This window comes from Strix aluco, chromosome 5 (genome assembly GCF_031877795.1).
Source record: "Strix aluco isolate bStrAlu1 chromosome 5, bStrAlu1.hap1, whole genome shotgun sequence".
Lineage (NCBI taxonomy): Eukaryota > Metazoa > Chordata > Aves > Strigiformes > Strigidae > Strix > Strix aluco.
The window spans coordinates 50,935,931-50,958,549 of record NC_133935.1 but is presented as its reverse complement, the minus strand read 5'-3'; the positions used below and the strand labels follow the sequence as shown (position 1 = coordinate 50,958,549).

The window sequence follows — 22,619 nt, the reverse complement described above, 5'->3', positions numbered from 1 at the left end:
TAGCTAAATTTTAAAATATTTTTTGCAAACCTTTAATAAAAGTGGCTATCATACCTAGGAACACTTTTGTGATATTCTGGCAGAATAACTTAAGCAAATTCTATGATATAAGCTAACTTTGCTTTTTGGTTAAAGAGCTGAAAGTTTAGAACGACAAATTATCTTGCTGTGAAATGATAGATTGGGGTTTTGTTCTTTTTATCGTTCATAAAGCAATTCTAACTTTTTTTTTCTGTTTTTTTCTTTTTAGCATCCTGATATGTATGAGAGAGCAGTTTTGAGGAAAGAGCATCAGAAAAAGTATGGAGCAACAGTTGATCTTTGGAGCATAGGGGTGACATTTTACCATGCTGCAACAGGGAGTTTGCCTTTCCGACCTTTTGAAGGACCTCGTAGAAACAAGGAAGTGATGTAGGTAATTTAGAAGGAGATTTTTATCTGTTTGTAAATTAAGTCAGTCCATGAAATGCTTATTATCAAGAAATCCTACACACATATACTAAACATTAAAATAGTGAAAAGATTTAAGGAAAAACGCTCTTTAACTTTGTTGTGGTTTAACCCCAGTAAACAGCTGAGCACCGCACAGCTGTTCACTCACTGCCCCTCAGTGGGATGGGGAAGAGAATTGGAAGGGTAAAAGTGCAAAAACTCGTGGTTTGTGACAAAGACAATTTAATAAGTAAAAAAACCCCAGAAGACAAACAAATGAAAAACCCCACCCCTAAACGCAAAAGAAAACAAACCCAAGAAAAACAAGTGATGCAAAAAAACCCCAGTTGCTCACCACCATGTAACTGATGCCCAGTCAGCCCTTGACAAGCTGCCACCCTGGCAAATTTCCTTGCCCCAGCTTTTATTGCTGAGTATGATGTCATATGGTATGGAATATCCCTTGGGGTCAGCTGTCCTGGCTGTGTCCCCTTCCAACTTCTTGCGTGCCCCCCAGCCTACTCACTGATGAGGCAGTGAGAGAAGTAGAAAAGGCCTTGACGCTGTGTAAGCACTGCTCAGCAATGGCTAGAACATGCCTGTGTTATCAACACTGTTCTGGTCACAGATCCAAAACACAGCACCATATGAGCTACTGTGAAGAAAATTAACTCTGTCCCAACCAAAACCAGTACAAACTTTCTGCTTCAACAAGGATTTTACTGTGTGGCACCTTAAGACCTAAATTAAGCATAAGCGCTCCCCCAAAATACTGTTGTTTTTCCACACATCTTTCTTTCACCATGGCACTAGACTGGTCTGTTGCAGTGTGGTGTATATAACTTGGATATTCAGGTAAAATTATGGTATTCTGAAATGGGTTTTCAGTGCTGCAAACTTCTGTTGTCCTCTAAATGATTGTCTTCCCAGGCAGTCTTTAAATGCATGCACTACCCATGAGACTTTTGAGTAGCATAGTTGTGGACTGTGGATGAAGGTAACAGGGGTAGCTCCTGAATGGGAAGAAGTTGTGTCTATGATGTGCTGATTGGAATTGATTTCTGTTTCATCGTAGTCTAGCTCTATGTTGTTATTCTGTGTGTTGCATTTTAAAAATAAAGCAAGATGGTACTTGGGAACTCTAATTGGATGACATTTCTGTTCTGGTGCTCCTTGCAAAGCCGACTTCAATTTTCTTAGCTTAAGGAACTGCCCATCCTGTGATTACCACCAGATACCTGTTGTATCTGCTTGAGAGATAAGCAAGGAACATATGTTTTATATGTACATTGTCCTCCAAAAAGAGAAAGCACAACTGAACTTTTCTGTTGCAAAAAGCCTATTTTTCCTGATTTGCTTCATGAGAAATTTGAGAAAAATACTAGCCTGCTCAGTACAAAGTTAGACAATGCCATATTGTATCCAAATTGCTAGATGTTTCCAAATCGAAGTAATTTCTCAAACCCCACCTCCTGTTCCTTCTTTATCCCCAAGTGACTTTGTGGTGGCTAAATGTCATCTCTTGCTATGGAGCATGCTAGAAGTTAGTCATGTAAATGCCTAAATTAAGCTGCCTTGGAAATCTAACTTTGATTAATTAACACTTGTGAAAAAATGTCAGCTTCCTTCAGTGATGCCTGAAATCTTTCCTAAATTTTTCCCAAACCTGAGGTAGACAAAATTCCTTCTCCAACATAGCCCACAGTGTTTCCTTTTCATTGTTTATAATTTTAGCACCACTCGCTGTCAGCTTGTAAGCGAAGCTTCCTAATTATTGCACCATCTACAAATTTAGGCCAACCTGTTGTTTAGATTTATATTATTGATACACCTTTGAGGATTAGTTACTAGACCTATGTATATGTAAGAGGTAGTAGTTGAAGTCTCTATTATCTTTGTAATGTATCACAGGTATAAAATAATCACAGGAAAGCCTTCTGGTGCTATTTCTGGAATACAGAAAGCAGAAAATGGACCAATTGAGTGGAGCTGGGAGATGCCTGTTTCTTGTAGTCTTTCAAAGTAAGTTTGAACTTCTCACAAAATGTTTCAATGATTCTTGGTTAGGCTTTTCCAGTTATTCTCTCAGGATTGGGTCTTTGGAACAGAGATCTGACTGTTGCAGTTGTTTTCGTTGAACACTTCAGTAGATCTGTACAGTCTACTATTAGGTAATCAAGTGTTTTTACTTCCCATCTGTCCAAATGACTGCTAATTTACAAATGAGCACCTGAGAATCTGAACTGGTATGAGTAGAAGAAAGATTATTACTATATTTTCTCCACCCTCAGGAAGGAGTATGAAGATTTAATAAGCTTTGAATTGACAGCCCCCCTTTCTTGCAAGAATGTGACTTCAGATATTACAAAGATTAGGTAGTAGGAAAGAAATTACACGAAAAGACAGTTCAGAGACTTGTAGTTTTTCCAGAAAAAAATATCAGCACATTTTAACATATTCTCATGGTATCTTCTGAACTTTTTTATCATCATATTTTTGTTTCATAAGTCATAATACTCAGTAGGAAGAGCCATGGAAGATCTTATCTCAATATGATCTTGAAAACACCTCCCATAACCTATTTACCTATTTATCTTCCTGAGATACTGGTACTTTGAAGTTACTACTCTTTCATGCTAATAAAGGGGGAAAGAAATTGTTGTGTGAACAGACTTTAGAAACAAATTTTCTGAAAGCCAAATATATAGATCTGTAAGGGGTGTAGAGTGAAAGTCTGGTTTATATCAATTTATAAGTTTATAGCATGCAGAACTTGCAATTTATATATATTTTTCATGATGCTGCTTGGTATTTTCCTCTGCTTATTCCATATAATTGAAGTGCTTGAAATAATAAAGGAAGCAGATTTTTTCATTAAACATCTGTTTACAGTAAGATTTTCAAGTAGCATTTAAACAGCATTTACTGTTATAAGTTTAGTACTAAAGTGAGTTTGAGCACAGCAGCCACTGACCTCTAATGGGGCAGTCAGTGTGCTTGTAAGCCACTGGAGCTTGCTTCAAAATGTTACCAGTTTTACCGCTGGATTCAGGTTTGACGTGTACTTAATGTTAAGACTTCGAGGAAGTTGTTCATGATAACACAGGAGTAGGATCCATGAAGTTCCTTGCAATTCAGATTCTCAAAGTAGAAACAGAAGAAATTTAAGCTGGCCTTTCTCCTAGAATAGTACTGGCTATAAGGCAATAGTTGTACATTTTTCTTTGCAGCAGTTGAGCTGCATGTGTGGAGTACTTACTTAGGCCCATCTCAATCAGGATGAATTCTGTTAGTGTTGACAATTTAAATAATGAGTCTTTGCTGACCCAGCTGATTTTGATTGAAAGCAACACAGTGTGCTCACATGAGCAGCTCAGCCAGCAAACCATAAATGGTAGTTGCTTGCTTCAAAGTAAAGATCTGTGGTAGGTGTGCAGGGTGAGCTGGGTAAAAGACTACTGCTCAGCAGTGGTAGAAGGTTACCTTAGCTCTACAATATAGACTTTTAAAATTGTATGTAATTTTTTCAATGCCTGTGATATTTGTCAAATACAAAGGAAAAAATATTTGATAGTTGAGCCTAAAAAGGAAATAAATACTGATAAAGTATGCGTATTAATGAAAAACAATAGACATTACCATTGAACGTTTTGTTGTTCAGTAGAGGGAAAGAAAAAAAAGCACTGGAATATTCTTCAAGGGATAATAGCTTTGCATTCATGAGACAAGTCAAATGAAGTATTGAAATTTGTTACAAGGTGTAAAGATCCAAGCAGATGCGAGTAGTCTTATCTCTTCCTGGTGTCATCTAGGGGTCTGCAAGTACTGCTCACACCTGTCCTTGCAAATATTCTTGAGGGAGACCAGGAAAAATGCTGGGGATTTGACCAGTTCTTTGCAGAGACGAGTGACATACTGCACCGAATAATAATCCACATCTTTTCACTGCAGCAGATGACCTTGCACAAAGTTTATATTCACAGCTATAATACGTAAGTGTTATAACCGCTGTTATAAATTCAGTAGCCTTTCCTTGCTTGTGTATCTGAGGAAGTGAAAGCTTGTCATTCTCCTGTGTAGTTGTAATGCATGTTGACCAAAAATAAAAATAAAATCATTGAAGTTCAAATCTACTGATCTTAAACTTGGTCTTAATCAGAACACAGATTTAATCCTTGACATTTTACAATGTGTCTGTGTTCGTAATGGATACCAATTCATCCCACAGTTATATATTACTTATTTATAAAGCAGTTTTCCAGAGACTGTGTTCAACTCTCTCCTTTCTTATCTTGTGCATATTTTGTATTCTTGAAGACATCATCTGTGTCTGACATAAAACTCACAGGGATTCTGAAGTTGTAATTGGTACAATTTAGGATCTTGAGTTATATGGATTTCACTTTATGGTCAGTAAGTGTTGACGTTAGAAGCTGTAAAGTCTGGTTTACAGTTTGATACAAAAATAACTGCCTTTGCCTTATTACAGATAATACAGAGCATGTGTTTAATATGCAAACAGATACAGTTATTTCATCAGATGTATCAATACAGTTCTGGCCTTTCTCAATTTTTCTATTCTGTCATTTATATTTTGAGAGCCCAAATACTATTTTTGCAGAGAAATCTTTCTTGTAGCTCAAACTGCTGTTTGTACTTTGTTTTTAAAATTTATTTTATTATTATTTACCTTTATGTACTAGCTCTATTATTAAGAAGTGGCAGTGTACTAGTACTGCACAGGAACAAATTCTTCCTGTTATTGTCCTTAAAGTTTTTCTTCTTTGTAGGAGGTTTTTTTTGTTTGTTGGGTTGTGGGGTTTTTGGAGGTGGGGAGGTTTCTTATGAATTCTCATGCCTTGTATCCATTGATTGCTGGAAATAAAATACCAAAGTGTCTTTGGTCTTCCTTATAACTGCTGTTTTAGGAGATAATCTGACTGTTAGCTTACAGGCTGAATTTAGGGTGTGTGCTTTTTGATGTGTAAAACACCAGACTTTTCTCTTGGAGAGACCGTCCATCTCCTCTGAAGAAATGAGTATGCCTGAGAAAACTAAAGTATGCTTCCTTCCTCTCATATGGTGCTTCCTGTTCAGACTTCAGGCCAAAGCAAGTTTGTTTACACAGACATGCTTTGGTGGAAAATCAGAGGTAAAAAGGGAAGTTTGATATTTTGCAGGAAATAGCATTTATTTTTGTAACAGAGCAACCTGGAGGCTTAGGCAGTGTGCTGCTTTCTGTTCTGCTTATAAGTCAAATGCTCTATGTGTAAAAACAGTTCTTAATTAATCAGAAGTAAAAGGGATTTTTATTTAAGTAATACAAACTCTAAATTTTTGAACTATTGTAGTGAGTCTAACTACTACTGAATATATTGTTTCTATTATAGAGCTGCTATATTTCATGAGTTGGTCTACAAACAGACAAAAATACCATCTCAGAATCAAGAACTGGTATATGAAGGTCGGCGTTTAATACTAGAGCCTGGCAGATTGGCACAGCACTTCCCCAGAACAACTGAGGAGAATCCTATCTTTGTAGTAAGCAGGGAGGCGGTGAACTTTGTTGGATTAATTTATGAAGAAGGTATATGAAAGTCATTTCCCCTTTCATATAGCTATGTTTTGTAAATAGTTTGGATTATTTATTTGTTGTTTTATGTCTGTTATGTCTTAGAAATAGCGTTCAAAAATTTTCTCTCTTGATACCTGAAGTTCTAAGTATGCAGTCCAATTTTTTCCAAAAATGCTGAGTATCCAGCATATTTTTATAGAAACGATAGCTGCTTGTAATGTTCCTAGTGCTGTGAACCTGAGTATTTGTGTGTTAAGATGTAGTGGAGGTCTGAAATTTTTTCAAGCATGATACTTTTAACAAGTAGAAAGGAACATTACAGAATGTAATTCAAAGCTGATTATTTTGTTCCATTACTCACCAAGTGGAAATAGAAGTTTTGGGGTTTTTTTAATTTGACATGATTGTGGTTGGCCTTTCAGTTAACAGAGGAGGTCTTGACAACTTAGCTTAGAGGGTCATATGCCACAACAGAATGCCATACAGAAAAAAAAGAAACTAAGTTTTTGCATTTCCATTTATCATTGAGAGGCTTATAGAGGGCCCTGTGCCAGAACCATTTTTGATAAGAGTGGAGCTGGAAGACATGCTTCCAGTTGAGAGCTCAGTGTTGCTTTCGTCACTATGTCCTATATTGACTGCTTGGGCCAGCTGGCACTCACACAGAAGTGCTGAAGAGTGTGGGTAGGTGAGCTGTTTGTGGAAGGATCAACAGGGCTTTTATATTGTGTCAGAGCTTTCTGAAGGAGTCAGTGAACATGAGAACAAAGGACATTCAGCTGATAGAGGCTACCCTAGGCTTAAAAAAGCTATTTGGTGAAGTCCTGCCCTTAAGAGTCTCAGTGAAACTAAGCAGCAGTGAGATAAGAGGGAACAGCCTCCCATGCGGACAAACATAGGACTGAAAAACAGAAATAAATGGTTGGCTTTCTCAGTGGAGAGAGATTTCCAGTGGAGAGCTGCATGAAATCTGTGCTGTGTAGCATTTTCAAAAGTGGGTCTGGAAAAGGAAGTGAAGGACAGTTTGCTGAAGATACCAAGTTATTTAAAGCTTTTTCAAGGCAAAGGCCAGTTTTGAAGTGCATGAGAACCACACAATATTAAAAGGCTTGACAGCGACAGATTAGATGAAAATCCATGTAGATACACATAAAAACAGTGTACAGGGTGGGGAGGGGAAACAGACTGAAATTTTGAAGTCTGTTTTGGAAAATAAGGAAATACAGGTGTTTATTTTATGTTTCAGTTTTACTTCCTAAAGTGCATCAACGTTATGATTTGGATGGGGATGCCAGTATGGCTAAAGTGAGTAATTATGATTTTAATTTATATACCTGTCTCAGATAATGATACTGAAATGAAAGATATTTGATATTCAGACAAATAATGTAAATTAAACTATTTCTAATATACTAGTGAGGATTCTGATTGACAGAAATGTATTTGTTAACAAGGGCTCCAGAAGTGTATTAAAGCCATACTTTGTATGCAAAATATATTTGTATATTTTTTTAAAAAAAGAACAAACCTAAAAAACAGCCTTCTAAAGTCCAAGTGCTTTGTTACTGCTTAACTCAGTGATGGGGGAAAGAAGCCTGCCACTTTGGAGCCCTGAAGTTAGCTAGAAGATTCATAACGTCCCCTGTGACAGTGCAAAACTTAACGTAAGAAAAATAACTTTCATCTTTCTCTCAATAGAGAGGAGTCTCTAGGACTGTGCAGAAGAGTGGAATTTCTGTTACCTCTCTTGCAAATTTTCAGAATCTGGGGGATTGTAGAGGATGTAGAGGAAGCAGAGGATGTTTCATTCTGTGGTCATTTTTTTAAAACCACTGAATGTGTGCATTGCTATGCTTTGACTTTGACCACTGTTTATACTATGCCTATAAAATACTGGCTACTGAGGAGCCATGTATTCAGGCATGGTAGTCCTGAAAACGTATGTCTCTGAATACCAGAAGTCTTTAAAATCAATAAACAGAAAGGCGTCAGTTGATATTAATGACTTAAAATACTGAATGATAATCTCTGAAACTTTGTTCACAATTCTGAATAATGCAGCAAACTTGTAAGTGGAATTAAGTGAATGAAGAAAGTCCCTAGACTTAAAAAATGTGTCATTTTTTACAAGTTTCTTTTAATGTATGTGTTTAATTCCTAAACTACTGAAGAAATGTACTTATGACTTTCCAGAAATTAAAGTAAATCCTGAGAGTAAGTGGTGTCATTTTTGTTTATAAGAGACTTATTTTCATCCCTAACAGATATTTCAGCATAACTGGAAAAACTCACCACCATGTTTAGCTCTGCCTCCATAATTAGCGTTTAGTTGTCTCCCAACTAAAGTTTGGGTGAAGTTACGCATTTTAAACTACCATTTTCATGTTGCTCTTTCTTTTATTAATCTGTGTTGCTTTGTTTTGATTAATTGACTCAAAACAGTTATTAAGAGAATGCCAGATTACTACTAATGTTGGGGTTTTTTTCCACCAGGCAGTAACAGGTATCGTATGTTATGCCTGTAGAGTTGCCAGTTCTTTGCTACTTTACCAGGAGCTGATGCGAAAAGGAATACGATGGCTAATGTAAGCAACTGACTGAATTTCATTGTGCTTTTTTTTTAATTGATATATGCCTTCATTATCAATGCATAATTCTGTGATCTCAGAGTATCTTGGGAGGTTTTCTTTACTCCTTGAATATGACTAGGCTTTCTGAATTTTTCCTTCTTTCTGTCATTAAGGAAACAAAAATCATTTTTTATGACAATAAGGTTTAGGTATTTGCAATTTCACTTTCTTCTGTGGGTAAATGAAACCTAGTCTCTGATAACATGCAGGTACAATTATGCAGCTTGCACAAGATCATTTTATATGAGGATTATACTAATGCATCTCCAACTGAAAGCAATTCTTACTAGCAGTTATTACTGTAGGTATATTGTATTACTGATTGCTGGTAAGATGGCAGTTGAATACTTCTGTTACAGACTAATGCTTCACTTTTTTTAGTGAAATAATCAAGGATGATTACAATGAAATGGTTCATAAAAAGACTGAGGTGGTCATCAGGCTGGATTTCTGCAGCAGAAACATTGAGAAAGCTGAGAAAATGTGAGTAGAAGCACTACACTGAATGCATTGATTTTTCATTATCCTCTTCAGTGACAGCGGTATTTTAAGTTATGTTTATTTACGGGATTTTTGCATATAAAAATTATATTTGAATCAGCATGGATTTACTGATGGCAGTGACTTAAACAGATTTAGTAATATGCTTTACTCTAACTTGAGTGTTAATTTTGCTGCTTAACTTAGTGGGAACAAGTAATTACTAATGAGTAGTAATTGTACGTGTTCTTTTTCTCCTTTCTTCTCTGACTCAGCTCATTTGCTGTTGTTGACTTTAGAAGCTATAGTAAAGCCTGGACAAAGAATCAAGAAGTTTTCATTTCATTAGTGCTTTAGTGCTTTTGTTACTGAGTTTCCTTGTGTGTGTTTATTAAGGATGACTTTAAATACTGCCCCTTTCACAGCTTTAAGACCATAGCATTTTCTGCATGGAAGGAATTTTAATGTTGAAATATAACATTGAACAGATGGGGAAAAAAAAAAAAAAAACAAACCACCAGCAAAACAAACCTACTAGAAAAACCAAAGCTGCATTAGAATGTCATTAGATCACAGTGCATGCACATAGGGATGCCAAATGTAAACCGCACAGGAAATTCTACTTCTGTTGTTTTTTTAAAATGCCTGACTATTATGTTATTTTTGTCTATTTTGCTTAATTCAAATGGCAGAGGTCTGTATCACAGAATATCACTGTTGCCCATGTGGACTCATTTAGATCTATATAGTAGAAAGTTTTTTAGAGCGCTTTCTTTAAAACTGGCAAAACTTATAGTAAGGAGCAACTAAAGCATTATTATCTTTTAACATAGGAGACTTCCAAGTTTCAAAGACCACAGAAGACACTTATTTCTCTTGTCTTCTGTTCCGAGGAAGCAAATGTTTTCCAGTGGTCAGTACTATTTTGCCTTACCTCTTTCAGTCAAGTGCTGTCTGTAGGAGATGGGACTGCACCACTGAATTCTCCCTCCAAGTTTCACTTTTTCTCTCTCCTGATTTTTGTTTCAGCTCTCAGTCCCACTCAGTGTCCAGCTCTCAGTCACATTCTTTTCCACTTTTAAAGTGTCCTTGCAGTGTTTTGTTCAGTCTTTCCACAAACTAGCATTAGCTCTGTCTGTAAGGTGTGTTATTGTTACCCAGGCTGACGCAAACTTTAATCCCAGCTCTTCACAGGATTCTGCTATGGGTAGTTGTTTTCTTATCCAGCCTACTGCCAGTCTCCCCCAAATGCCCTCTTGGTCATAGGATTCTCTAAACTTGCTTCCAGGCTGTTCTGAAAATGCACATGCCCACAAGATGATTAACACACATGTAGAGCCATTTGGTTTGCAGAGTAGACTTAATAGATTTGAGCCATGTTGGAGCTGGTATGCATGTGCGAATTGAAGAGCTTGTACATAGTAATTAGGGATCCCTAAGGATTTGTCAGATTTGCTGTGTGCATGCCAAACATGTACAAACTGACACACCTGGGCTTTGAGGTGCTTGCTTTAAAAACCACCCACAGAAACAGTGCAACTAGAAAAGTTGATAACTAGCAAGATAACAATATACCTGTGTAGCCTAGTTACAAATCATCAGGGCTGTAATCCAAACTCTTCTTCAAGACAGTTTACACTAGTTGACAGGACTGGTTCATGTTCACTCTGTATGTGGTTCAGATAGCTTTTTCCTGCGTTCTGCCAGGTCCCCACAGAAGAAAGCCACTTTGAGCTCAGAAGAAACTGATGTAGGTTCCGATTTGTGACTCTAGTGCATTCAGCAATATCTCAGGACAGCAATTTGAAAACATTATGTTCACTTGTGAACTGGAGCAGTTCTCATGTGAACAGAAATTTGCGATGTGTTTGCATATGGTCTTTCGGCCTCTTATGAAGGGGTAGGATTTTCAGTTTATTTGACTTCCGAAGGCTTATGAGTTAGCAAAGGACATGTCCTTGTTTGTTCTCCCTTTTCAAGGCTTTCAAAGCATGACAATGCAAAGCTTTTATTTGAAAAGGTAAACAAAGTATTGAACTTAAGCAAAGTATGTATTTTTTGAAAGCAGCTGAGCTGGTTTTATGTTTTTTAAAATTAAATGTGCCTGAGGCTCAATAGGAAAAATATCGTCCTGAATGATTTGTTTGGCATTTGAGCTATGGTCACATGGAAAGTATCAATATGAACAGATAGTGCTACTAACCCAGCCTTTAAGGTTTTGGTAACTCAGTCTTTCCAATAAGTTTCCACAGAAAAGCATTTTGGTGCACTGGGGTATTAGTTTGTTGTGTGTTATTGGCTACTTTAAATAAATCTAGTTTGGTAACCTTTTAAAAATTGTTTGATGAGAGGAAATAGTTTTCCACTGCCTGTCAAGGACAACTAATGAGAATAGAATAAAGAAGTCAGGAATGGAAGTTTCAAACTTCTTTTTAACAGTTCTAGGAAAAAAAAATCAAGGAAACTTTTTCATAACTAAAACGTTTCCATTATTGACGGCCATTTAAGTTTATCAGTGTTTCACGGTTGCTGCGACAGATACTGTATTTCATATAAAAGAAAAGGTAGTTGTTACACTCTAGATTCAAGGAATATTTTGAGTGCATTTATTGTTTGTTTATTTTCTTTTTTAACTGTGCATTTTTTTGTGGTCAGATATGAGAATTTGATGCAGATCAACTTGGAAGCATCAGAAGTGGATGAAATTTCAGAGATACACACGAAACTGTTGCGTGTAAGTATCTTACAAAGCCTGTGTCCTTCTCAAAATGGTGTTTCTAAAGAAAAAGCCAAATACTCAATAACAGGTTTTTCTGTGAATAACAACTCTGAATTTTCAAAGTAATTTCTGGACTGCCAAAGGTTGTTAAAATGCCCATACTGAGATGTGGATACCTTTCTGAAAACAGTAAATCTTATTATTTTCACTACACTGGGCTAATAAAAGGGAGTTCCTGAAAATACATTCTCATTTTCTAAAATACTCAAGTAAAAAATTATAACCACAAAATATATTTTACTTTGCTGTTGCTTTCCCTTTTCTTAAAGATTTTTAAACTACTTCATTGGCTTTCTAAAATGATACATACACAAACACACTTCAGAGTGATCTGCTTTGCAATTTGCATCGTGTTTCCAGAGAAGTAAGGAAAAATTGAAAATAACTTTACACATTGGTGTCCTGGGAGCAAGTATAAAGTTCTCCATTCTAAAAGAAAAAGGTGATTAGTGCATTTTTATTTTGAAGGTTGTATGAACTGCAGAGAAAGAATGGTATGAATTATGTGGATCGTCGTTATACAGATTCTTAACAAACCAAAAGAACAAGTGTAGAAATAAATAGGGAATCTATGAAAGGTAGAAACTTACCATTGAAAGGAAATAAATATTAACTAACAGAAATACCAGCATCAAAGATGATTGATTCTTTAATAATACCATGCTTTATCTTCTTTTAGCAAAGCCTAGGCAGATAATTGGGCGTATTTCTTTAATGAAGGTCAGTGAAACAAATGGGTCTGTAGTATTAACGTGCTCAGTCTGTTTTCAGCCTCAATTAATTTTTCACTTTACCCGGTGGTAAGATTGAACTTTCTTGCTCTTATGTAGCTCTCCAGTTCTCAGGGCACAATAGAAACTAGTCTTCAAGATATCAAAACCAAACTTTCTCCTGGTGGTTTACTGGCTGACACCTGGGCAAATCAGGAAGGCATGCATCCAAAAGACAGAAAGTGAGTAACTGTATTAATTGTTTCAATATTTATTGAATTCTACATTCAGTTATAGTTCATAAAACTTATTAATAGATACTTAAGGTTATTATAAAATATCTCATTTTCTTCCTTTTGTCACTCTAGTCCAGAAAGGCTGCAGGCACTGCTATGTTCCATCACAGATATTTATTATCAGTTCAAAAAAGACAAAGCGGAACGAAGTAAGTAATTTATTTGATTCACTTTTAACATAAACTGTAATGTAAAGGACAGGTCAGTCCTTGTTCCAGTAGGATATTTGTGGTGCGAATGGAGAATTAGTCAGCAACAGTGAATATGTCTGTAGGTCAGTCTTAGTGAGGTACCGTCTCGCTCATATGCCCATATGAATGAAACACCACTATTAATCTGATAAATTTGAATTGCAAGACTCGAGAGTAGGGAAAAAAAAAAGAGCACTTTTACCTATCAGGATAGGAGAAGGAAACCATATAGAAAATGGGTGAACTTAGTGGAGTTTTACATAATAACAGAATTAAACTGGTAATGTCTGTCATCTGCTCTGATCCTAGGACTTCCTTATAATGAAGAACAAATTCACAAGTTTGACAAGTAAGTTTTGAAGTTACCTTTGGGAAATACCATTATTGCTTTCAGGTCCTTCAGGTGCTCTTGCCAATAACCTCCTCTGATGATTTTTATTGTAAATTATAACCTCTTTTGGATTGCTTTGTAAAAAATTTCCTTTAAGTATCTTACACAGGGGTGCTAGCATATGATAATGAGGTGCTTTCTGGCAGTGGAGTTCCTTCACTGATAGACCTTCTAAATGTAGATGTGAAATACTTGTTTGTTATCTGGGCATAACTGTCTTATAGAAAGTACATTTTTTTTCTTTTTTTTATGGAGGAAAAAGCCCTCAGTAAGGGTGAAGTGACTTTGTAACTAAGGTGGAGATAATTTTCTAGATGAATAAAATACAGACTAGCTGAATGAAGTTCTAGAATGATCTAATCTTCCAGGAAATACAGCATGCGAAATAAATTTTAATGCAGTTCTCCATGCCTGTTTAAAATTGTCGCTTATGAGAGGTGGCCACATGAAGTGTCTGTATGTAACCTGGGTGTCTAGACTCCCTCCCACTAGGCTCCACTGACTAACTCTTGAGCAACTGCTGACAGCTGCTCTGCTCATGGTGCTCTGCTTGTCTCAGGATCGATTCAGTTCCTCATACACAGATGCCTAATACTATTTAAGTAGTCCTAAGGTATCTGAGACTGGGAGGGAGGACACAAGGACAAATGGGAAACCTACACCTTTCTGGATAGACAGTTGGAAGCAGGGCAGGATATCCTTGTGCATGTCAAATGATGCTAGATGCATATGTTTAAGTAATTAAGTTATTCTCCTAGTGACTGGTCAGTTGAGTGGTTCCCTAGACTTTGCTGAGTGCTATATGAATTTAGACACTGCTTCTGTAATTTTCTAAAAATTCTTGATGTTGCTACCACTAATGTGGCTTCACTAACAATTGGAGATAGAAAGCTACCACGTAGAAGGTATTGGTATTCTCACAACCGTGCCACTTGATTTTCCCACAGTGAAAGTTAAATGGGGGGTAACTGCCAAGTGGAGGGGAGGTTACCTTAAGATAAAGGACAGTAGGGGCAGGAAACCTGTAAGACAGATCTTGATACGCTGAAAGACTTGGACGCATCATTGCCCTGCAATGGCAAGGGACTGAACTTAATGTGAGAGACACTGTGAGTGATAATTTTGTCATAAATGCTTAAAGATATGGTTGGAAAACAGGCAAACATTGGAACGCTATCCATAGCTCATTTTAAAACTGCACTCCCTTGGGCGGATTAAAGAAATTTTAGGGCTTTTTCTACTACTCAGACTGTGTCCTTGCATTAATGTGGGAATAACTTTAAATAAATAGACTTCATTTGCATGGTTTTGAATACTGATATGTTTTCTACTGCAGCTGTCTCCTTGGGATTGTTTGGGTATCTTTGAGATCCTAACTACATCTTACTTTATACTTAATTCACCCCTGACACAAATGGCAGTGGTTTTTGTCAAGAAGTGTGCACCATTAGCAACAGAGGCTGGCCTCTGTAATATTTGCCACTAGACAGACAAGGGAACAGCACTCAGTTCGGATTTTTTTTCTGGTTTAATGATAGATATGCATGTCTGATGACAATCCAGCTACACTCTAGCCAGAATTTGGTTAACCAATAGCTATCACGCAAGACTTAACGAAATACCAGAAGTAGGTGTTAGACCGTAGTGTGGCTGTATCCCTTAGTTTCGCTTACTAGTGCAATGCATAGTGTGGTAAGGCAGTTACATTGAGATTACTGTCTGCAACACTAACCAGAATTGGGTTTTGGTTTGCTTTCCTGTCCTTACCTGCTTGCTTTTTTTTCTCTTGTCATAAATTTAAGCTGACACAAAAATCCTGGGTTTTCCCTGCATGTGTATTGCTCAGCACAAAGGATTATTCATATATGCTGGAAGTTCCAAGTATCTGCAGATGGCAAATAAAAGATAATAATGATTTTTGTCCTTTCCATTTAGAATCCCTTTTCCTTAAATATACCTGCTTGGATAAATACAGACTCAGAAAAGACATTTGACCATTTGTTCATATACAAATAATTGCAACTAAATGCTTCAAGTAATTTTTTTTTTTTCTCCCTGCTAGGGAATGTTTTTGAAATAAACTGTCAGTTCATGCAGTGTGTTGAATTCTTACATATTACAACACCATGAATCAAGGTGGCTGAAAGGATCTTAAGTCCACATACCTCTTCTCCAAGATTCAGGAAGTAAGTTAGAGGAACAAGGTTTTCAAAGCAGTATAACACTATTCCGGTTGCTTCTGTGTTGCAGGCAGAAGCTGTATTTGCATGCTACAAAAGCCATAGCTCTATTCAAAGATGAATGTGTCAGCAAGTATGATGCATTTTTGGACAAGGCTGAGGACTGGACAAGGCAAGCTATTGATTTTTTTAATGTTTGGTAATGTTCACTGCACCACTTCTATACAGGACGCTCTTAAAAGAAAACTTTTTTTTCTTTTAGGAAAATGCTTCACACAAGGAAGCAGTTACTGGCTCTCACCAACCAGTGTTTTGATATTGAAGAAGAGGTATCCAAATACCAGGATTATATAAATGAGGTAGAATGCTTCAAAATTATGTAAAGTGTTTGCATAGATAAAAGATTATTCCACATTGTTTAATGTCAATAGTGTTGTTTTTAGGGAGTCTTGCATTAATGCAGCCATATTAAAATAATAGGGCTGCATGGATGTAGTATTTAGTCTATAGTAGCTTCATTGCTGATGTTGGAGTGGTGTAGAATGTGGTATGGGGTTTTGGGGGGGTTTTTTGGGGTTTTTTTTGGAATCCTGACTTTATTTTGGAGTTTGGTGGGTTTTTTTTTTGGTTTGGCATTTTTGGTGAAGTTTGGGTTTTGTTGTTGGGTTTTTTTGGTAGTGTTAGCATTCCCCTGCCAAAAATCTGTGCAAATGGATGTGGGTTCATTGAGAAGTGTTCTGTGTAATTATTATCATAATGGTATCTGAGCACCTAGAGGATTATCTTAATACTCTTATGAAGCATAATAACACTATTCCCATATTCAAGATTAGGCTATACATACTTAAGGATACATGCTAAACTAATGCTGCTGGTGGCGTGAAAGAAAATGTTTTGTTAAGATTTGGATGGTGACTCTACAGGATGCAAACTTATCAGAATTACCTCAAAATTGAGAGAAAGCATTTTCATGCAGTAAAATAATTATTCTTTATAAGGGAAATATAAATGAAAGAAAAGCACCTGATAGATGTAAAAACAATTGAGTAATGGTGGAGGGCAGCATTTTACATGTTTGTATTTTAGTAGCACTACTAAGTCAGTTATTGATTAGGATTCTGCTGCCTTAGGATATCTACAAACATAACAAATAGATAATTCTTCTTTTGAGAGTTTATTATGAAAGTGCAAGACAGTTAAGAAGATGGAACAAATCAGGGAACTGTTAGTAGAAAATTTGCCATGATGATCTCAACTTGGGAAGTATCAGCTGCCCTACTAGTAATGATTTTATAAGACATCACAGCAATGGAGAATTTAAAGAAGGATTTTAAGGTGGACATCAAGATACCTATGACAACTTATATTGTAACTTACAATTCCTTTTTATCTGTTACAGTTACAAGATACTCTGCCACAGAAAATGTTTGCAGCTTCCAGTGGAATGAAACATACAATGAATACAGTCTATCCAAGTTCAAACACATTAGTGGAAATGACTCTGGGGTGAGAATTTCTTAATTGGATTGATGTAATATTCTATACCTGTTATGCAGGCTAATTGAAAAAAAATTACGGTTGATACTTAGTGATTGCTGTATTAAGATCAAGCATTTTATATTGCAGAAAAAACTTGATATTGCTAAAGTGGTGATACAGATTTGGAAGTGAGTAGGGGACAACACTAATATATCATGCGTCACTTTTAGTAAATAATCAACCCGTTATCTGTCCCTTATTTTGTATGTAATGACAAGTTGCGGAAAGCTGTGATGGTGGGTGACCATAGCAGATAACTATATCTGCTAATATAAAAATTGTAACCTTTCTTTCGTTTCTTGTTACTACAGTATGAAGAAACTAAAGGAGGAAATGGAAGGGGTTGTTAAAGAGCTGGCTGAGAATAATCACATTTTGGAAAGGCAAGCAATTGTTTTCCCTTTTTGGGCTGATACTAGAAATGGGCTTAATTTTCTACATTTTGTAGATCCAGAATTTAAACTAAGGGACGGTTCTATAAGCTCTTTAACTGTAAATATATTTTGAACTGTTGTGAAGTGTAACCAGAAAAAGTATTTAAAACCTTTAAATGTAACTGTAAAATCATTCTGACACAGCAGTTGTGGCATTTTTGTTTCATGTTAGTTATGTTTAGCTAATAAAAATATCTGTTGCAGCAATCCAGTGGTGTCTTTTGACTCCTCACTTTTAGACATAATTTTTAACAACTGTGGAATTATACCAATCTGAATGAATGATTTTGCAGTTTTCAGATTGCTTAAAGTGAAGAGGCCAACAACATATTTCTTACAATCCTGAGAGGGTATTGTCGTTATCACATACAGACTCACTTTGCTTTTTTTCCTATGATGGTGATAAAATATATAAAAATAATGATCTCCTGAAAGCTTGAAGGTCAATTGCTGATGGACCTGAGTCTAGATTTAAGCTGAACTGGTTTGGTTTTGTTACCCTACCCCCAGACCAATACTTGGAGCATAGTATCCTTTCATCTTCTTTTCACATACAAAAGTTAGATACAAATGCATTTGTTGGCATGTGGCAAGGGAAAGGAAAACCCCGTAAATAAATTATAATGAATTAAGGATTGATTCTATAATCTAGTCAATCACCTAAGAATATACTGGTTTTTCATTTTAGATTTGGTACTTTGACTGTGGATGGTGGCCTGCGGAACGTGGACTGTATCTAGCTTTCAGAGGACCTGAAGAGGACTTGTTAATTTTTTCAAAGGAAAAAAAATACTGTTGGGACATTTAAAGACAGATAATAAATCTCTATCCAGGGTTTTTTCCCCTCTACAACTGTAGTATTAAAAAAAAAATGTAAATATGTATAATATGTAAATATAAAAGAAATATATATATATATATATCTTTTTTTGTCAATGTTAGGATAGAATTACTCCCGGCAGGGAATTTAGCACATGGGAGGATCTCTGACGAAGTCCTAAAGGAAAAAGTGTTGTTGATGAAACTGACGTTTGTTTGCTTCAAATATTGCCCTTTCTTTCAGAATGCAATTTAGTCTTTATTGCAGGAGGACTTGCAGAACTCTAAACATTATGAATAGTCTTTAAAGGGTGTTTTGGATTTCTTTTAACCACCACTGTTATTTCAGAATCTAGCTGAATGACTGATCATCACAGACTGTTTTGAATGAGATCTTTTTAAATAAGTGTGAGTAGGGACTAAAAGCGCAGATAGAGTGGAAATGCATTTCTCTTTCCTTCACATCCAAATTGTTAGTTCACTTCTACTTGAAAAAACAAATCCACAATATTTTTTAAGTTCCTTTCCATATTTGGTGCCATGTTGTCTGTAATCATATGACTTCTCTGTATATGGAAGTCTTGCACTTCAGGTTGTCAGACTGAATGTAAAAATTCCTTTTTTAGAGTACAGCATTTTCAGATTCTCCCTGAAATCTTGTTGCTCACCACAAGAGAAGCAGGTTCTTAAAACAGCTTTTTCAGAATCCTGTTTGCAGGCATAATTTTTAAAAAAAGGTAAAAAATTGGTTATTAGGAGAATTTGTGGGCAGTCAGTAGATTAGATAGCATCATGCCTTAGTGGTAACTGAATATTGGAAAAATAAGTTACTGGTCTAGATCTTGAAAAGGGACCACACCCACTGCTGATTTAGGACTGAGATATCAAATTTTGGTGGAAAATTTAGTAAGACTATATATTTATTTTCCAGTATCAGAAGGTACTACTTTAGTATGATTGGGTTGCAGAGATGCAGAATGAAAAAGTCTGCTCCAAAATATGTAGGAGAGGAGAAAGAGAAGAAGAAAACAAACAAAAACTCAGAAAGCATCCCTCACTATGTTTGGATACTACAGGTGTACTTATTTGTTTCAGACAAAGAGCATGCAAATAATTGCAGGACTCATTCTTTCCTTGTGGAAGTCGGGCCATGGATGTTCAGTGGTGTCCAGTAGCACTTCTAATTGCTGTATTACATCTGTAAGAAGAGGTGGACCAACTGTATTTACAGTTTTCCATAATTAATGGCGAAACATTTAGGTATAAACTAAACAGCAGTAACCTGTGCTAGCATCTGATAGTTTTGTGATGCTTATTCCCTGCTTATCTGTCCAGGTCAGAATACAAAACTTCTCCATTGCAGTTTTTTGGGGGGTTTTTTAAATATTTGAATAGAACACTTTCAGTGTTAAGAGGAAATTCACTGCCTTGATGTCCGAGACCTGCTTTGCAGTGTTCTTGGTGAGAAACAAATGTTAAAAAGGAATTCAGATATTTTTACACCCACATGAGCAGCTTCTTTCTTTGCAAGCTTTGTCCCCCAAAAAATTTAGCTATGCAAAAGGAGTACAACAGTTTGCTACATGTTTCAACTTGGTTAGCCATGGCATTCTTAACTTGTTTGTTCTAAAATACTGGAATCATGTCTAACTGGAATGCTTTAATGCCTGCTCATATATTTGTTTGTTCATGTCCGCAGTCTCACTGAGTGTCAGTAAAACACATGCAACAAGTGTTAAAAGAATTGGACTCTCAGACTGTGCATAAATTGTATATTTTTTCAAATGTTATGTCTGTAACACTTTGTTGTTTCAGAGGTTCTTAAATTTTGAAAGAAATCAAGTATTAGTTGGAATATATCATTTTCAACTTCTTTATACTGAAGCAATCTGAAAAAGAAAGTTAATTGTAGTAACAGTATAGTCTGTATAATGAAGTATGTGCGGCATTCTTTTACATGGCTGAAAACAGATATTTTATGTTTGTTTTAAACATTGCTGGTTTAGTGCTGCTAAATACATCAGTAATCTTAATCTTGTTAAAATTTCTTTTTTTAAAGCAATTTTAAATAAGCAGTAGCTAAGGAACTTGAAGTATTCAGTTCATAATTTACGTTCTTATGAAGCAAATACATTTCTCAAGTCAAAGTGTAGCGTATAGTACCATCAATTTTTGACTCAAACGAAGTGTCCTGATACTGTCAGTCATGTTATTGATTTGCGAAAAGAAGTAATAGAAAGTAATATATGGTTCTTCCTCCTGAAGCTGGTTTACTGTTTTGGGGGGTTTAGCTTAGTATATTAATTATCTATTACTTGAACAAACCTGTCTTCATAGGAATTGTGAAAATGCATGAGTGAATGACTTAATGGCATAAATACATCATCAACCACTTACTGTGCAGTGTGTACTTCTGTGTCTTTCCATAATTTCACTTTCTGTTAATTTCAGTATTACAATTTTTATTTCCTTCTAAGTACAATACAAAGCCTGCAATCTGCAGCTTAGCTCGCCAGCTGTCCAGAAAGTGTCCCGTAAAACAGAGTCACTATATGGTAGAGCCACTAATCCTTTTTATTTTTTAAGCACTCCGCTGATGTGTGTTCTGAACAATGCTAGTTCTCTGAAATGGTGGCAAAATTCCTAGTCTCTGCTTAGTATGAAGCAGTCCACTGGTGGAGCTCAATCAGTACTAATTTAGTTAAACACTGCAGAAGTGGTAATCAGAATAATTTTGGACATAATACTATGGCAAGGATTAAAAAGGCTAAACGGAAAAGATTACTTTTGGGTTTTGTTAAGCTTCAAGTCTAGAAGAGGGGAGATGTGGAATATGCTGCAGCTGCATAAACTTTTTTGGGTAAAATTAAACACAGAACTATTACCAAGTAGTTGCATAGCCTGCTGTTACTGTGTAATCCTTTCCAGGGTAAGGCATAATTGGTTTGTCTAGTCACATTTGTTAGCTAAACCAGTGCTGGCTTCTAGCTAGGGACCTGAAAATCAGTGGGATGGCCACCTGCTCCAGGCTTGGCTTACCTGTGACCAGCCCAAGGACGAGCACTTTTAAACTGGCTTACAGAAATTAAAAAAGATACTGGCCACCGGAAGGTAAGTGAGGGGAGAAATAAAGTGTGGCAGTCTGGAAAACTCACCTCCGGGGGACTGGGAAAAAATGGGAGTTGGTTGGCTGAAAGATGATGGGAAGAAGGGGGGAGCAAACGTCTTCAGTCATTTAAAGGCTGTTACAGAAGATCAGTGTTCACCACCCTGTCTGTGGTGAAACGATTAGAGATTATGAATATAAATGCTAGTGCATGAAACAAAAATCCAGGCTATGAGATTGGAAAAATCTTTCTAAAAGTAAAGAGTCAAGTGCCAAAACAGATTGTTCTGGGAACTGAGCAGTATCGGGTGAAGAGGGGTTTTAGGAGCAGGTTCACTGTTGGGAGCTCTTGTGGCTGATTCTGCCATTGGCAAGGCTGCATGACCTTTTCTGTGGTCTAAACAGCTTTTTTTTTTTTATTATTCGTTCCACTGATCACAAAAAAATGTAGTAGGGGTAGTATCCCTCAGTGGAGTTCGCTGTTTTGACACTGGTACAAGCCCAGCCAGCAGTAGCTGTAGATGCACATCTTTTGGAGAACTTTGCTTCCTGTTGACAAGTGAGAGTGACAGCAACAGGTAGAGCTGCTGGTGTGCTACAAACCCAGGCATACTGCAATTGTTCAGTTGCACTCTGTTCCTGAAAACGTACACAAGTGTCCAGTGCGGTCTGTGACTACCTGGGCTTCCGCAGCCTTCCCCTCAAGGTATGGGTTGTGCCACTGCTGCCTAGTCTCAGGAAACATTTCCAGGACTAGCTGCTTTATGTAACTTAGGCAGATCGTTTTAATCAGAACCTACTGGAGTGCATCACCAGAGTCTGTTCATGCCCTACAGTGTGGGGTTTGTTGGCAATGGCAGAGCTGGTCATGGGCAAGCGCATTGGGCCACGTAGGCCTGCGCCGTGCTGGGGAGAGCCCAGCTTGGCACCCCACTGCTGCGCCGCTGGCTGTGCTTGGCAGGCACATTTGCTAACTCACGGTGAAAGAAGATGGTGCTGGTACAGTCGTATTGCTGCTCCCGTGGTGACAGCCATGGGTGCTCTACAGCAGTTCCAG

The 22,619-nt window shown here is 36.8% G+C and overlaps 1 protein-coding gene across 3 annotated transcripts in view; it reads left to right on the top strand.

The window, feature by feature from the left end:
• Positions 1-20,853, top strand: part of TBK1 (TANK binding kinase 1) — a 29,391-nt gene extending 8,538 nt beyond the window's left edge. For all 3 annotated transcript variants that reach the window (XM_074827310.1, XM_074827309.1, XM_074827311.1), the window contains 16 exons: positions 251-411; positions 2,344-2,454; positions 4,245-4,424; positions 5,823-6,019; positions 7,254-7,312; positions 8,501-8,592; positions 9,019-9,120; positions 11,773-11,851; positions 12,727-12,848; positions 12,975-13,051; positions 13,403-13,442; positions 15,735-15,836; positions 15,927-16,023; positions 17,064-17,170; positions 17,515-17,586; positions 18,326-20,853. In XM_074827310.1, coding sequence (XP_074683411.1) covers positions 251-411; positions 2,344-2,454; positions 4,245-4,424; positions 5,823-6,019; positions 7,254-7,312; positions 8,501-8,592; positions 9,019-9,120; positions 11,773-11,851; positions 12,727-12,848; positions 12,975-13,051; positions 13,403-13,442; positions 15,735-15,836; positions 15,927-16,023; positions 17,064-17,170; positions 17,515-17,586; positions 18,326-18,377 — 1,650 coding nt within the window. In that variant the 3' untranslated portion in view covers positions 18,378-20,853. The remainder of the gene's footprint in view (positions 1-250; positions 412-2,343; positions 2,455-4,244; positions 4,425-5,822; positions 6,020-7,253; positions 7,313-8,500; positions 8,593-9,018; positions 9,121-11,772; positions 11,852-12,726; positions 12,849-12,974; positions 13,052-13,402; positions 13,443-15,734; positions 15,837-15,926; positions 16,024-17,063; positions 17,171-17,514; positions 17,587-18,325) is intronic.
• Positions 20,854-22,619: the final 1,766 nt, after the last annotated feature.